The 16,091-nt window shown below is 38.4% G+C and overlaps 1 protein-coding gene across 15 annotated transcripts in view; it reads right to left on the bottom strand.

Annotated features, from left to right (window-relative positions):
• The window catches only part of KAT6B (lysine acetyltransferase 6B), an 84,398-nt gene that overhangs the window by 40,074 nt on the left and 28,233 nt on the right, over positions 1 to 16,091 (bottom strand). For 7 of the 15 annotated variants that reach the window (XM_083738183.1, XM_083738185.1, XM_083738184.1 and 4 more), the window contains 7 exons: positions 14,658 to 14,766; positions 8,904 to 9,019; positions 8,613 to 8,694; positions 7,161 to 7,293; positions 2,184 to 3,115; positions 1,119 to 1,240; positions 554 to 669 (listed from right to left, as the gene is read on the bottom strand). In XM_083738183.1, coding sequence (XP_083594309.1) covers positions 554 to 669; positions 1,119 to 1,240; positions 2,184 to 3,115; positions 7,161 to 7,293; positions 8,613 to 8,694; positions 8,904 to 9,019; positions 14,658 to 14,766 — 1,610 coding nt within the window. The remainder of the gene's footprint in view (positions 1 to 553; positions 670 to 1,118; positions 1,241 to 2,183; positions 3,116 to 7,160; positions 7,294 to 8,612; positions 8,695 to 8,903; positions 9,020 to 14,657; positions 14,767 to 16,091) is intronic. The other 8 variants (XM_083738188.1, XM_083738190.1, XM_083738189.1 and 5 more) reach the window with 2 other exon arrangements.

Below are 16,091 nucleotides of genomic sequence, written 5' to 3'. Positions count from 1 at the left end.
ATTACTGTTTGCAGGGCTTGTCATATTCTATCCATGGCAAAATAGTCTCAAAATGTTGAACTATGAAGATTAAAATTTTGGCACCAAGAAAAATAACAAATTACATTTTACTAATATGTGGATTTTCTAACTGCGGACACTTTGAACACTGCTGAACTCTTAATTATTTATGATTATTTTTGATGTTTTAAGAGAACTATCTCAAGCTCCATGTAGAAAGGAAGGGACATGCATGAAGTAATTTGGGGGCTAGCCTTTTTTTCCTTAGCCACAAAAGGGTGTGTATGAGGCATTCTGTAGCTAAACAGGCTTATCTGCAGCCAATATATATATATTTAATCTTTGATTTTTTTGGCGGTGCCAAGCTGATTTTACAGCAACGTTCAATGATAATATGCAAGCTAGGAAAGAAAGAGAAGGGAAGTTATAAAGTTGTGGTTTCACTGCATGTCTGAATTTGAGAAGCTTTGCAAATAAGTTGTAAAAGTAATCTTTTTTTGGAGCTATGAGATGGTGTTTGTCATAAAACAGTTTATAGGTTCATTCTCCTTACCTTGCATATTCTTGTGGGTAAGGCGAGGAGTACCATGTTTGGATCTCATATTTCCCAAATTCTATCACTGAAGGGTAGCGTCCATTTGTTTCTCCACCATTTTTACAACCAATTTTCTATTAATCACAATTAAAGAACAAAAGTTTTGAAAGCGCAATAGAATCCTTCCCCCCCCCCCCCATCACATTTCATTAGTAAGGCTATTTTGGGGGTATTACACTATTTTAGGTGTTAGGTGGAGAGACATCTGTTTACAGAGGAATGAAAAGTAGCACAAACTATCCACATCCTTAAAAATAAGGACTTCTATCAAGGCACCCAAGTGCTGTGAAACATATTCACTCTGCACCATGCCTGAAGCTATATAGAGAACTTCCCATTCAAGTTTACATTTACCCTAATGAGATACTTGGGTTCCAGATTAGATGTATACCATTATATACAAACTAGCCTTAATAAAAGGGGCATTAAGCAGAACTAAGCAGTCAGCACAATTTTCTCCTCATATCAAGCAACAAATTACCGTATCAGTACTGTTCACCTAGCTGGCACCTGTGAACCTTACCTCCATTGCAAGTTCCTGGGCCTGCTTAAACATTTCCAAATCTTCTTCTGTAATAATATCCTTGCTTCCCACCAGAAACAGATCTGAGTTTTCTTGTTTGATGCTTATTTTGATTTCTGTACCTGTTGTTTAAAACCAGCAGAGAGTTTATTCACCACCATGATGCAACAAACACCTTTTGCAATCAAAATGTAGCTCCCAGTCCATTTTCTGAGTGACTAATGCTTTAAAATCTTGCTTCCCACTGATCTTTCCAGTTGACGTAGCAAATCTTTATTATTATAGTATCTACTAAAACATTTGCAGATTTATTTTAAATAAACACGGCCAGGACAAACAGCAGCATTTTCTTTCATGCCCTAACTCAGAATTTACACTCTACCCCTACCCAATAAAAAAAAGACATTTTGAATACAAAACTATATCAAACAACTGAGACAGCAGCATAGATTTCGCATATCCTAACCATATATCTGAACCTCTAAGAAAAAGAAAACAAGCTTTCAACACTAAAACAATCTTAGGCAAAACTATTTGAAACAGATTAGAAGAAACTAAGGCAAGGAATACAGACATTTGTTTCTTCAAGAAAAAAAGGAAAGATTTATTTAAAAACTGGGAAGAGTAAATTTCACAGCAGTACAAATCCAGTGTTGTGTAGCAGATGGAATGTGTCATGGAAAAGCGATGGAGGAGAGGGAAATGAAGAGTTGAAATGGTCATCCTAATAAATGCCATCAGCACTATGGCCAGAGAAAGGGCAAGGGACAGCATGGAGTGGCTACCAATATGCTACTACAAAAGGCATAAAAGCAACATTATGAAGACATTGGGGTGGGGGGGGTGCTAGTGCCACTACATATGCAAAAACTGACAAACAAGGCGGTACAGCATTAGTTGGAAAAACAATTTGGAGATTTAGTCAGCATTAGTTACAAGGTCAAAGTTCATTGCTTTTGTATGAGAGTGAAGTCAGAAGAGAAGTAGCCGAGACCTGTGTGACAAAATAAGAATTTGGATTTGGACGGGACGCAGGTTTGGTTGGCGCTTTGACCTGTTGCTTACCATCATCCTGATCAGGTTTAATCCTTCCGTCTGCCAAGTTCCCCTTCCCTGGTGAGGGGGTCCCCATCTGAGGGGTCACTTTATACTTTAATCTGCCTAGAATCCTGCGCTTTTTAAGGAAGGTTGTTTGCTTGAAGTGACCAATTGCTTTAAAAGCACGTCCTCTAGACATAACCCATCCAGAGGCGGAGGCGTGAGAAATAAACCTACTTCTAATCTCTTTCTTTCCATAGAAAGCAGTTTTAGACTTGGATGTGGAAGAAAATGCTGCTTTACGACGCAAACGCTTGGGCGGTGCATAACTCGGGTGCCCCTTTTTTCGAGAGTGTCCCTGAGTGGAATAAATATGAGAAAGTCCATCAAAGAGTCCCTTTAGCTGACTGTTATTAGGAAGGCTGCTAAAGGAGGGTGCGCTTGACTGACTGGAGGAGCTTTGGGGAGAGTTAGAAGAGATGGAAGTGCTGGATTTTTGTGAACTGGGGCTCTGACCAGAGATGGGGGTTGGGGGTGGAAGTGAAGAAGGTTTTAGCTTTTGTGTGGTACCTGTAGCCAACACATGAGAAGTACATGATTGTTTCTGAGAGGCCATTTTCCTTGGACGATAATGCTTTGAAAAGTCTATTATTTCACCTCGTGATCTGCGACCATCGGGTGACGGTGTAAAAAACTTAGTAAGGCCATCAATAAGCCCTTTGGTTTTCTTGTTAACGTTAAGTGTAGAGGCAGGTATGTAGGTGGAGGTGGTGGTGGTGATTTTGGTGGCGGTGGCACCAGGCCGGGTGGGGTCTGTAACAGCCAATCTGCTGCTTGAATCCTTCACAGATGCAGCATGACCAGATGAAGGTGTGGTACAGACTTTAGTCTTTTGACCCCTACCAGGTGACCCCCTTCCTGTGAATGCATTCATGGATCCTTCATCGCTGGTTACAGACCTAGCAAAAAATATGGAAAATTTTAAGAAGCAGTCAGCATTAACAAACCATAAAAATAAATGATAGCAACACTGCATATGAATTACTCGTGCTTAAAATCTAAACAACATCCTAACAGCTAAATACTGCTGGTGAAGCCTCATCAAATATAGACAGATATACATATTAGTTCAAAACCATCAGAATTATATGATAGTGGCAAGACTAAGTGATGGTCGTCAGAGTGGTCTGGGGGTTAAAAGCTTTAACTAAGGCTTGTATTCAAACCAACTAAGCCACCAACTTACTGGATGCTTTGGGGCAAGCCACATTCTCAATATTTGTCATAAAACAGTAAATATAATCAGAAGCTCCACAGAGTTATTCTGAGGACAAGAAGCACAAAGGCTGTAAAGCACTCTGTCTATTAAATAAGAACTATAATAAGTGCAATTAACCAGTGCAGTTGCAACAACTGTGCTCAAACAGAAATACACATCTCCCCCGCATCTCCTCTCCTTCTTTAACTACAGTTAAAGAGACTGGTCAGCCTTAGGATTAACAACTGTAAAGGCAAACTATTATAGTCACTCATCACAGCCCTCTCTCACATGAGTTCAGTTGCTGGAAACATTCTAAAGCTCCAGCCAAGGAAACTGGTGTTGCTCCACTAATCTTATATGGAACAACTAGGAGCTGCCACCACAACTTTTACTTGCTCCATTCGCTAACCACCCACCATTTTGCCACTCATCAACCACCTGACCAAACACCTCCCCCACAGCTTGCCCCAAAGTTCACCCCAAAACCCCATCCCCTTCTCCCAGAGCTCATCCAAACAGCTCTTGTCTCACAGCTTATTAAATGTTTAATGGAGGAGGGTCCAAACTACTCTCTGAAGGACCTCTTTTAAATGTCACTCCTTCAGCAGCTCACCTGGGCTCCATCATTTAATGGAGGATGGGGATGTTTCAGACAAATGACTCCCCGAAGCATCCCCACCCTCCTTAAAAGTCATTGGAGGATGGTGGAAAGTGCTTCAGAGAACAGTTTGGCAAATCGCTCTCTGAGGCTCCCTCGTCCCATTCAATGTTGCTTCTTCCTCAGCAGCTTGCCTGGGCTGCTCACCATTTACAACACTTGCTTCCTTGCCTGCCCGCCATACTCTTGTCACGCTGCAGTTGATGTGGCTATTTATTGTCAGCTATGTGAACTACAGTGGGACCTTTACAAAAGTATTCACATAAAGCTCTAAAAGAGGAAAAGCGGGGAGGTACAACAGCAATGGCTGAACCTTGCAGAAAACAAAAACTCCAGAGAGAGAAAGCTCCCTGAAATACTGCCAGTGCTTTTTTTTTCCTTTTAAAAAAATGTTTAGGTGTACTCTCATTTTCCTACTCATATTGAAATACTTAAATTCACAAAATGTTTAAGGGCATGCGTACCCCCTGAAAAAAGCACTGGATACTGCATTTGGTATCGGTTATTCATCCCTCCCTTCAAGGCATTTGCAGATAGCCAAAATCTTCTGTGAGCAAAAGTGAATGAGTTCCTAGATTAAATATTCCTGAATATTTTTGCACAGATTGTAGAACCGATATGTGACACTGCACAGATGACCATGCAGTAGAACATTTCCAAAATGCAGCTGTCCTGTTAAGACATGGTCTAAATGGGTCAAAGTGTGTTTCAGGTTTTGGTCAAAGAAATCCCTACAGAAAGGGAATATGCATTCCTTAGGCTCAATATACAGTTAATGGACTTTAGCCTCACTAATTTCAATGGTCTCCTTGACTATATGCTGCACTGCATTACAACAGTAAAGCTTCTGCCTTTTGAAGGCTGTTACAACTATAACATGATCCCAGGAGATCCAAGCCTTATGCTACAAAAGCTTCAAGATACTTGACTGCTTCAAAGCCAGCAACTGTAAAAATGACATTCCAATAATGCGGAGGAAGATAACACCCTAAATCCGATATAATAGGCTTTTGTGGGCATGCTTCATTACAAAAGGGCTACATTCATATTAATTAAAAAATACACTTAAAGTAATGGAATTCTTAAAGAAAGATGCATTTCTGCGCAGCATTAACGACAACCTACACAAGCACTAACGTGTTATTTTAGTTAAGAAAAAAAGCGTAAGTCCAGCTAAGAACCATGCAGAAGGTATAAATAAAACATGATAAAAGGAAAGCAAGAACTGGGAAAGGCTTGACATGAAAGATACCGAGAAGCAGTACTGAGTTTTACTGGGAAAGTGCATCTAGCTTGATTAAGGAAGTGCTGATTTAGCTAAAGGCTTATGCAGAAACTGAGGAACAGTCAAGAGATGCCAAACCAAATCTCTTATATTTGTGATAAATGCAAGCAACCAGGAACGTTTATCAAACTGAAACCCACACAATGCTGCATAATTATTTCACATCAATTGTATTTTCTTCTCATTTCCGTCATCTTATTGTTAAGCATTATATATTTTGTTTCGATAGTGGTGAAACTGAAGTAATGAATATAAACAGATTTGAGAGGAAGCAGCCTGGGGCAACCATCTGGTTTGCTGATCTCCAATAGCCAACCAACCCTCCATTTGGCCCCAAATGCATTCCCCACTCCAACCCATTACTGAGAATGGCTAGCAGTTAACAGTCACAATCCAGTTAAAATCTTCTAAGCCTTGCCCACATGTTGTTTGAATATTTCAATGCCAGAAGTTCAGCTCTGTTACCATAAAGCCTATCACTTGGTGCCATATATGCTAATAACCATCTGCCTACAGAGGTTAACAAGCTCCTGGTGCTATATGATTTCACATTGCTGTTCAATGCCACAATAAAGGTCCATTAAGCAGTGCCACTGCACTGTCAACTCTTTTATGATGAAGCACATAATGATTCAGCAATGTACAATATTTGTGTCATTTAGTTAGGTACATTTCATTAAGCAAAATGACATACACCTTTAAACACCCACTCACACCTCTCACAGCAGAATTTATTCTGGAATGGATTCAACAAGCTATGAATTGACACTCTAAAGGTTCAATATTAATTTCAATCTCTATTTCTATGTTAAATATACGCACCATCATACTGGTACCATGTCATCTTCCCAATGTTTTACAGTTTCATAAAAGATGAAGGGTAACAGATCTACTCTTATTTCTAAAGAAGACAGCAGTAAGTTATTTCTGCAACTCTGCATCATCAACTACGGCAAGTGCTGACCTTCACTGTTCCAACAATTCAAATAGCATAATTCAGTTGTCTCATAACATGATGACCGAATGTTCAACACAAAAACTGACAAACCACTAGGTAATTTTGCACGTGTCTGCTCATCTGCTGCCATCAAGTGATCAATCAAATAACAAACATTCTCATGCAATAGGGGCACACACAGGTTCCACAACTTTTGCTACTAGATGGCAGCCAGTGGCAAGGGCCAGAGCAGAGCCCACAGCAGCTGCCACTGCCATCTGACTGGTTATTTATATGGCTCTGTCAATTAATATGAGAACTCTGTTGCCTTAACTCCATCATCCAGAAGTGCTTTAATGCACTTAAAAAAGAAGCATAAACTGAAACATCTGTATCTTTCTATTTAGGTTAAAACCAGGTACTTACTTACTTACTTACTTACTAACTAAATAAGTAAGTAAGTAAGTAAATAAATAAAATGTTATTGTTATTATACTCTGCCCATCTGGTTCAGCCAATCTAGGCAGCTCCCAACAGAATATTAAACAGAATAAAACATCAAACATTAAAAACTTCCCTAAACAGGGCTGCCTTCAGATGTCTTCTAAAAGCCAGACAGTTGTTTATTTCCTTGACATCTGAGAGGGCGTTCCACAGAGCAGGTGCCACCACCAAGAAGGCCCTCTGCCTGGTTCCCTGTAACCTCACTTCTTGAAGTGAGGGAACCGCCAGAGGTTTAGTAGCAGGAAGATGTACTAACTTGGAACAACCCAGCAGTGAAACCACTGCTCATCATAAGAATCTGCCTGTTAAGTGCAACACCACCCAAATGTAGAAGACAAGCCAAACCCAAAAACACTTACAACATTCGTTGCTTTAGTTTATTTTTTGGTCGCCCAATAGGTTTTGTGTATCGCCGCCTTATCTGTGATGCTCTCTCTTGAAGTAACTTCCTTCCTTTTTTCTTTGGTCTGCAGACCTGGCAAATCCACATCCCTACATTAATGATTAAAAAAATATTTTGTTCAGGTGAAAGTGCATGAGCATCAGGTCCCAGCCATTAATTCTAGAAATTTCCCAATGAACAACAGAGTGATGATGGAACATCCAATGATAGGAAGGAGGTTTGTAGACTCTTGGTTCTGTTACCAGAAACATGAAGTCACGAGACAGCAGCAGATAAAGCAATCTCACCTACTGAAGAATTTCAACACCTTAATTGTCAATTTTTATTGTATTTTAAATATATTGTAAGCCATGCCAAGAACTCTTGTTAGTAGGTAGGGTACAAGTATTCCAATAGCACAGTGCAGTTGTAGAACCCATCTTGTATGACTGTCCATGGGCCACACACAATAAAAGATTTTGCAACTGTGACTCAGGTCCTGGCAACATCTAGTCTAGGCACAACTTATGTCCTATGACTTTTAGGAATGGCTATTATTTCTAAGGTTGAGAGATGGTAAATTAAAGTCACTGGGACTGCTGGCCTACAAAACAGCAAGACTGCAACTTGTCTATTTTGCTAGCATGCTGAAGTGGAGAAGGCAAGCTGGTATTTTAAGGCTACTTTTAACTTTTAAAAGCTTTAAATTAAATATTCTAAGTATTAGAATAGAATACAGATGACTTTGAGGATACAAAAGATCATTTCCTTGCAATAACAATAAACTGATTGCCTGAATCAGAATGCTGTAACCAGCATTATCAGTACCAAAAGCTTTTAGTGGCTTGAACTATAAACGACAATAATAAGAACCACATTTTGATCAGCCGACAATATTGACAGGTTACTATCACCTTCCATTTTAACATTACAGGTAACAATGTGAGCACATTTTCTTGCATTCATGTGATAAAGAAGATGAGCTATATTTACGGACTTCTTAAAAACTGCAAAAAGGAATGCCAAGTCCTATTATTTGAAAGCTAATTTGGTAGAAAATTAAACTTAGATGAGGGAAATCTGAGCTGATGGTCCATGCTCTGCCACAAATTTATACTGTGACAAATCCTTAGCTCTCCAGCTACAGAAGCTGCTACAAAAAGACACGAACAACAAAAAAGAACCTGAACAGCCCTCTTACAATTCAAATGTTATGGAAGCTATAAAGAACACATAGAAAAAAGAGGGGCTATTTCAGAATGCTCCATCACACACACATCAATGTATCCAAGAATGAATAGCTTATACATAAATAATTCACTGAATCAATTCATAATATTGAACTGAAAATCAAGATCTACATGGAATGTACAAAAACATACATACATACAATCAAGCCATATACACTGAAAGCATTTTCAGAGATCACCTTTTGGCATTCGGGAAAGAGGTGGGTCACAGCACTCCATGTGGAAACCTCTATCGCAAGAATCACAGAAAAGCATATTATCCTGAAATTGAAATGGAGGGAGGGAAAACAAAAGTAATCTTACAAAAATATATTTTCATGGAGAAACTAGCAAAAGACAAAAACAAACAAACCATCATCCCTTGGCATCATTTTCACCCCATTCCTTCTAGGCTGTAAATTTGGTTCAACTAAACCTAAATAATTAGACCAAACATTATATATTATTTGTAATAAGGGATTAAAACTTACTGCATTTTTGCCTTGGATTCTACAGGCACTGCACGTCTTGCATTCAATACACTGCCATCTTAAGGCTTTTACATTTGTCGTCAACTCCAGACAAAATTTCAAACAGGATGGATGTCCTACAAAAAGGCAGTATTCATACATGAGGATTATTTATGTTCCAGATCACCTAAAGCTCTATGACATCTTTCATAGATGTACTATTTCATCAGTACTGGCTACTTTCAGAATTCATGTCTTTGCTCTCATGGACAGAAAGAGAGGCAGCTGCTATTACAAGACTGCCCAGAGAACCTCAATTATTTCATGTCTAACAAACGTTAACAAATAAAATAACAAATAAAAAAGTTATATCCCTTACTAGTACTACTCAGAGTAGACCTGTTTAAATGAATGGACCCAAGTCAGTCATGTCCATTCATTTCAATGGGTCTTCTCTGTGTAGAAGCAGTGTTAGAAACTGGGGGGAAATAGCTAGGAGCCAAATGGCTCCCGGGACCTGGGGTCGGCAACACTTTAGTTGCAATTCACATAAGAGACACATGGCTGAATCCACATTTTTATCAGAAATTGTTAATACATGTTTAATTTGGTGTTGACAATAAAAATATTGGTACCATACTTCTGTTTTCAAAACACTCTACTCGTTATTGTTAAACTCCTTAACATATTGTATATCCTTAATGTATACTTTGAGGCTTCAAAGCACATACATTTCAGTAATCCTTGAGTGTTCAACTACTACTATGGTGAGCTTTAAAAAATGTATCTTATGTGCATTTTCATTGTATTTCTACTCTTTTCTCTACCATAGAGAGAGAGAGAAATACTTGCCAGTTAGTATTACATAGGCCTTTTTATTTGTGGCTATGCACATATATGTCTGGATGTAGTAATTCAAAATTATTCCTGCTTCCAGTTATTTTTATTTTCTAGCTCTAATTTACAGTCACACACAAGCACCAGACATGCCTTAAGTGTCTTTTTTACAAGGTGCCCATTCAGCTTCAAGTATGTTTGGAAGAAGCCAATTATCTAGAACTATTTCAAACTAGCTTCAGGCTTGGTTTTGGCACTGAAACAGCTTTGGTCACTTTTATTGAGGACGTGCATCAAAAAAGAGACAGAAGGAGTATGACCCTGTTTGTTCCCTTTGTTCTCTCTGTGGCTTTTGAAGCCATTGAGCAAGTTATCTGTTGGGTTTGCTCCCTTTGGGACTTATTTTCTGGGTTCTGGGGTGCTGGACAATGAGCATGATGAAGGATTTAAGGCAGAGCTTTCCAAACTTTTCATGTTGGTGACACACTTTTTAGACATGCATCATTTTGGGACATGGTGACACAATTTTACTAGCAGACCAGAGGCTAAACTAACCCCTTTCCAGCCCTGGGAGGAGTGCTGGGTGTATTCGTGCAACACACCTACACACTATAGCCAACACATTAATGTGTTACAACACAAGAGTTTGGAAAGCTCTGATTTAAGGGGTCATTCTTATTACCATCATAGAAGCTTTTGAGATACACATAGTGATGGGCCCTTTATCTTCCTTTGAAGATGGGCATCTTCACAATATTACGTATTATGGGTATCTGGTCAAGAGAATCCTGGTTGCTCCTTGAATTAATTAAAAACAAGAAAAAAGGATAGGCTTTGCATCTTGGAAGCTGTCCTGTCTGGGCTGGAACATCACATAATTTTTGGTTAACTGGAATGAGGCTTTGAGTAGCAAACAAAATTCAGCTAAGAAAATAGTAGACTGCAGGTTAATTCTTTGTTTTCAATTTGATTCATACTTCTAGGTGTGAATGGGTTTTTGTAGCAGCTTAAATTGCCTTTGCGATGAATGACAGGTCTCCATCTGAGAAATGAGGTGAGCTTTGGTTTTTAAGTATCTCTTTGATTCTGGAACATTGCGCTCACTGGGTGCCTTTCATCTGAGGCTAGTGAGTTTTTCCACAGATGGCACTACATATGGTGGCAAAGTCCCTTATGAAGATTTAATGAGAAGGAAATTATTTAGGGGATGAAACTGGAGGAGAACCAGTGTCTGGCTGGAGATTAAAAATAAGAAGGATTTCGTATTAGAGAAACACACAAGGAAAGTTGGTTCCCCCCAAATCGTACTGTAACAATTTTTAGTGTACATCGTTTTCTCTCCATGAATCGTTCTGTCCCACTCCTACCATCTTTCTGGGATACTGATAGCACGGTGGCTTGGTTTTCTTGATAGATAGACAGGAGGCCTTGCTTTTGGCTTCTCCTTAAGTCATTTTGGGAATATTTTTTTTCTGCTGTTACCAAGAGGAAACTTGTATTCTTAGCCCAACAGAGGTTAATTTTTCTAGATGCTCTTTCTTTTATTTTTTGTTTTCCTTAATCTCTATGGACTATTAATTATTTTTTTCAGGAATCTTCTAACTGGAAAAAGTAAATTGCATCACAACAAACTTGGTAGATACAAGCTTTTTGCCTATCTTATAATTTAGGCAGTTATTAACTAGTTTTGGCTCCAGTGATTGCCTATTTCATCAATGAGTTCCAGTGTTCCAGTGTTCTTAGCGATTTGCTCCTCTGCAATCAACAGTCACTCTGTGTGGGAACTAAAGGGCTCCCCTTTCTCAGCAGGCTGCAAGGAAGCTCCACCCACATTAGTCATATGCCCCAGCTCTGACTACTTTCCCTGAGCGAATTAAGCCTCCTCCCTCATGCCCTATGACTGCTTTAACCATGCGTTTTAAGACAAGGTTTTAGTCACAGAAAATATATAGCATTATTATGCTTATGCCTAATACTCTGCAACATTAAATAACGATCATGTATATATACATATATATTAAAAAATACAAAAAATACTCAACTAGAAGACACATTTCTGCACCTAAACGGTGCTTCCATCTTCAAAAGAGGCAATAAACACCTTCATGTTGTTATGAACTGCTGCTTGCCTCTGATCTAATTTGTGTCTGCTGTCCTTCTGACCTGGCCCCTCTCTTGTGTTCAACTTATTCATCTCTCCCCTCAAACAACTGTGACACAGGCACCCTTATGCATGTCTACTCAAAAGTAAGTCCAGTCCAGTCCAGTATGATTATAGTCTAAGACAGTGGTTCCCAATTGGTAAGCCTGTGAACCCCAGGGGGTCTGTGTAACAGCATACCTAAGCCCAAAGTCATTTTTATGAAAAACCTCTGAACAGCATGAAGATTGGTTTTTTTTAATAAAAAAAATTGATGTCACCTGCAGTTAAGGTTTAGCCATCTGGCAATTTGACTGCCAATCTCAATGTCTCATATCGTATAGCTAAATAATGGTAAGTAACTAATTAAACATAATTTACCTTTAATGAGGCAAAGAGAAAGCATCAGTGTTAATTCAAACTGAAGCTGAACCATGAAAGTTGGGCGCTTCCAATTCTGCTGTTCTTTAGAACTGTCAGTGAATTGTTATAATGCAAAAAAGCTGATTACATTATGCACTGCTTAATGAAATGTTGTGTTTGCAGACAGTCAGAGCATAATGAAAAGCCATATTTGCAGACAGCCAGAGTGTAATAACCAATCTCCAAAGAGCACCTTATACACATTTAATAGATATCAAATTAAATTGTATTTTCATAAGTGAATTGTGAAGCCAATAGATTTTTTTTTAGACATATGCAAGAACAAAAAACTACATCATTTGGGGGGGAGGGGGCTCTTGGCAAATGTATTCCTCATGTATGAAATAGTATCATATCATCTTAAAATGACATTAATTTATGGTGGCATCCAGATGCAAAGCTAAGCTATAAACTGCAGTTAAGCACATTAGTCTGTACACAAGCAGCCTGCTCATAGACACAACTTGAATTCTCCTACTTTTCTCCTTTCCTCCAGCAGGGATCCTCTAGCAGGGAAATGCTCAGCTTGTCACTCTGTGGTTTGATTCCCCACTGGAGAAAGGGAGAAGAAAAGTGCGTGTGCTTAAGCTGTGTGCACTAGCTCATGTACAGACTAATTTGCTCAACCGTGGTTTATGTTATACTGTTGCATTACACACACACCCCACCCTGCTAAATTCTTAAGTTTTAATCTGTAAGGCTTGCAAACGCAATTCAATCCCAACATTTAGGGCCACTATACAAGACCAGTGTTTACTTATGTGATACACGAAGCACATGTAGGCATTGGGTTATATTCAATTCAATTTGACTCAGAAGACCCACTGAAATTAATACGCCCAAGTTAGTTCATAGTCATTCATTTCAATGAGTCTAGTTTGAGTAAAAGTTACAGCCCATAAAATTTAAATACACATGAAGGGGGGAAAGTAACCCTTACAAGTTATTCTACAAAACGGACAGGTTTTGACAACTCAGTTCTTTAAAACTTGAAAAGAAGACAACCATCTCCGCTGCTAAGACAGCAACCAGGAGAAGTATGTATTTTACAACTAAAGAACAACCCAGCAAACCAACCCCATGATATGGATATATCGCATAGTAAACTATAAAGTCAAAATGGTTTTCTCTTCTCTCTGAGATAAAGGCCTTTTTGGCGACCAAAATATCATATTCTTCAGTTGTATCTCACTGACTTGTATGCCATTTTTGCATATATCATGGCAGAACTTCTATCATAATGTCTTTCAATTCTTTCACAAGTATGGTACTAAACTATTGTGAAACATAAGGACCACAGCATTGAACCTTCTGTACCTGAATTAGACGCTCAGAAAACAAAATTCTGACCTCCTTCCAGGGTTAGAGCGTGTCACTTTCCATTTAGCTTTGAAAGCTGGTTACTGTACCCACCCACATCAGCAAAAGTCAGGCAAGAATAGATAGATATTTCAGGACCAAAGCAGGAGATCCACAAGTTTAAAATGATAAAAGAAAAAAGAAAAGCAAGCAAGGGTTGATTTGAAAAGGAATGCTTTCAAGTTCACATAGGAGGAATTTACTTTATTCATAGGCATAATAGACTATCCTAACATCTCTTGATGCTTTTCATAAAACAAAATAAGTGTAAGTGCTAGGAAGGAAAAAGTGACAGTAGTAATAATTAAGGAACACATTTTTAGAGTTCACTTTTGGTCTCATCCAAAATACATAAGCTAAAAAGAAAGTTAACAAAGAAAGTCAGAGAACTATACAAGAATCTTATCAAGCACAAAAGCGCAGGAATGGCAATAAACATTTCATTTTTATATACCATTTTAATGGCTGGGGATGGAAAATGCACATTTTGAACCTCATAGGGGAGAAATGTGACTTCAATGGGGGGATACAACAGGTCTAACTAAGCACACCAAATTTCTCTGTCCCAAAGATACTTTTCTTGTTATGTGTCTTTGTGAGTAACTGGCAGTTATTCGGACAGTTTCCAAAAGCTCGCAGAGTGAAACTGATTAGAAGTCACATAGTTGTTGACTTAACATATATTTGTGGTGCTGAATGATGTATAAACATTAAAATCTCAATTTCTTCCAGCAGATGTGGCTATAAAGCACGTTAAATTATTTTGAACATATTTTTTTAAAAACGTTAACTAAAACTCTGAACACAACAAAAGCATAATGGGGGGGCTTTAGCTAACATTTTCACTTTGTGAATGGAAGGTGCTTCTCTTCCCCAAAAAGGAAAGCTGCACTCATAGAGGGAACACTTCAGCTCACAGAAATGATGTACCACAACCTCAAAGAACCACTGGCTTGCAAAAACACTTGTAAAAAACCACGAAAAGCTCTTTCTAATTTGGTCAGTGAAAGACTTACCACTACTGCCACAGTCAGCACACGAAAGGAGTTCTTCTGGCTTTTTCTCACGGTTTGATTCTTTTGTCCCCAAACAGAAGCTACATATTGGAATGGGATCTGCTCGTGGCTAGGGAAAGAAAGTGTTGAATCAATTATTGGTTCTCTTGCATACAGAATCTTGTTTCCTGTTTTTGTGACCTCAAAATGTTATTCTCTTTTATTAAAACATGATAGGCTTTTGTTTGGCAATGCAGAATTAAAATATCCTTAATTTGGCCTCAGTTTACCAATACTAGATATTAATACCAGTTTGGTGCTTTTTCTTAGAATACTGAAAAAACTTCAGTGTAAAAATCATCTGTCAACATTTGGTTCTTCTTTAATAAACACACAGTTTTGAATACCAAGAAATAGCTGTGGAGACTGAAATTAAGAAACAAGTTCATGAACAGAAAAAGCTGCTTATAATAACTCTTTCCTTACATGAAAACCAGACAATATTCTCCTCATCCAGAAAGAGATCAGTATCTGTCATTCTTAAATTACACATGAAATATTTTCACATGTATGGGTTCATTAATTATGTAACTGTGGAGCCACCACAGAGTAGCTCCCTTCCTTCTATCTGGTAGAGCCCCCTGTGCCACAGCCCACCCAGTTTAGCAGAGTCCCACAACCCTCAAAAGAGGTCTTTTCAGGGGAGCCACTGGGTGAGAGGAGAGAGCGGCAAAGTCATATTCTGCTGAACTACAGATTTCTCTGGATCCAACCCAGTATCAAGAGGGAAATTAAAAAAGAGAGAGAAAAGGCCATTTTTAATAATTCCTTAAAATGAGGAAGCTGAATATTTAAGGGGAGAAGTAAATAGATAAGGAATTATGAGCACACAAGCATGGAGATTGGTGTGGTGCTTTAATAAGATTGGTGTTTGAGAAGAGGCAAAACCAACGAAGAACAGAGAGCATGCAATGTAATGAGTACAAAACCATGAAAAGAAATGCTATAATAGTAGAGGAAGACATGGAAGCAAAACAGGTATACTATGATTTTTCTGTGAACAAGCAGAAGAATCGTGATCAGACTATACATTTTAACTCAGAGACAGGAAGACCTATCAACAAATCAAAGATTTATTGCAGTAAAAAAAGTAAAAAAAAACCCCACTTAAGCCAGAATTTCAAATATTAAATCAATGTTTTCCCAATCATAATCCCATTGTATTTAGAAAACTTTTATCAAAAAGCCCCTCAATCTATTAATTGCAGAAATAAAAGATCCAATTGAGTCAAATATTTCCTTAACTCCAACAATTATTTCAGTGAGATCTTCATAAAACAGACAATATATTAAAGCATGTGTAACAGAAATTACCTACCATCAGCTAAAGGGCACTGGCTGCCTATATGCTACCAGAACAAGGTTAAGGTCTTACTTTTATAAACACCTTAGAGC

This window comes from Podarcis gaigeae (assembly GCF_964106915.1).
Source record: "Podarcis gaigeae genome assembly, chromosome: 5".
In the NCBI taxonomy this organism is placed as follows: domain Eukaryota; kingdom Metazoa; phylum Chordata; class Lepidosauria; order Squamata; family Lacertidae; genus Podarcis; species Podarcis gaigeae.
Note: the sequence above shows the minus strand (reverse complement) of the source record. Positions and strands in the feature narration are given on the sequence as shown.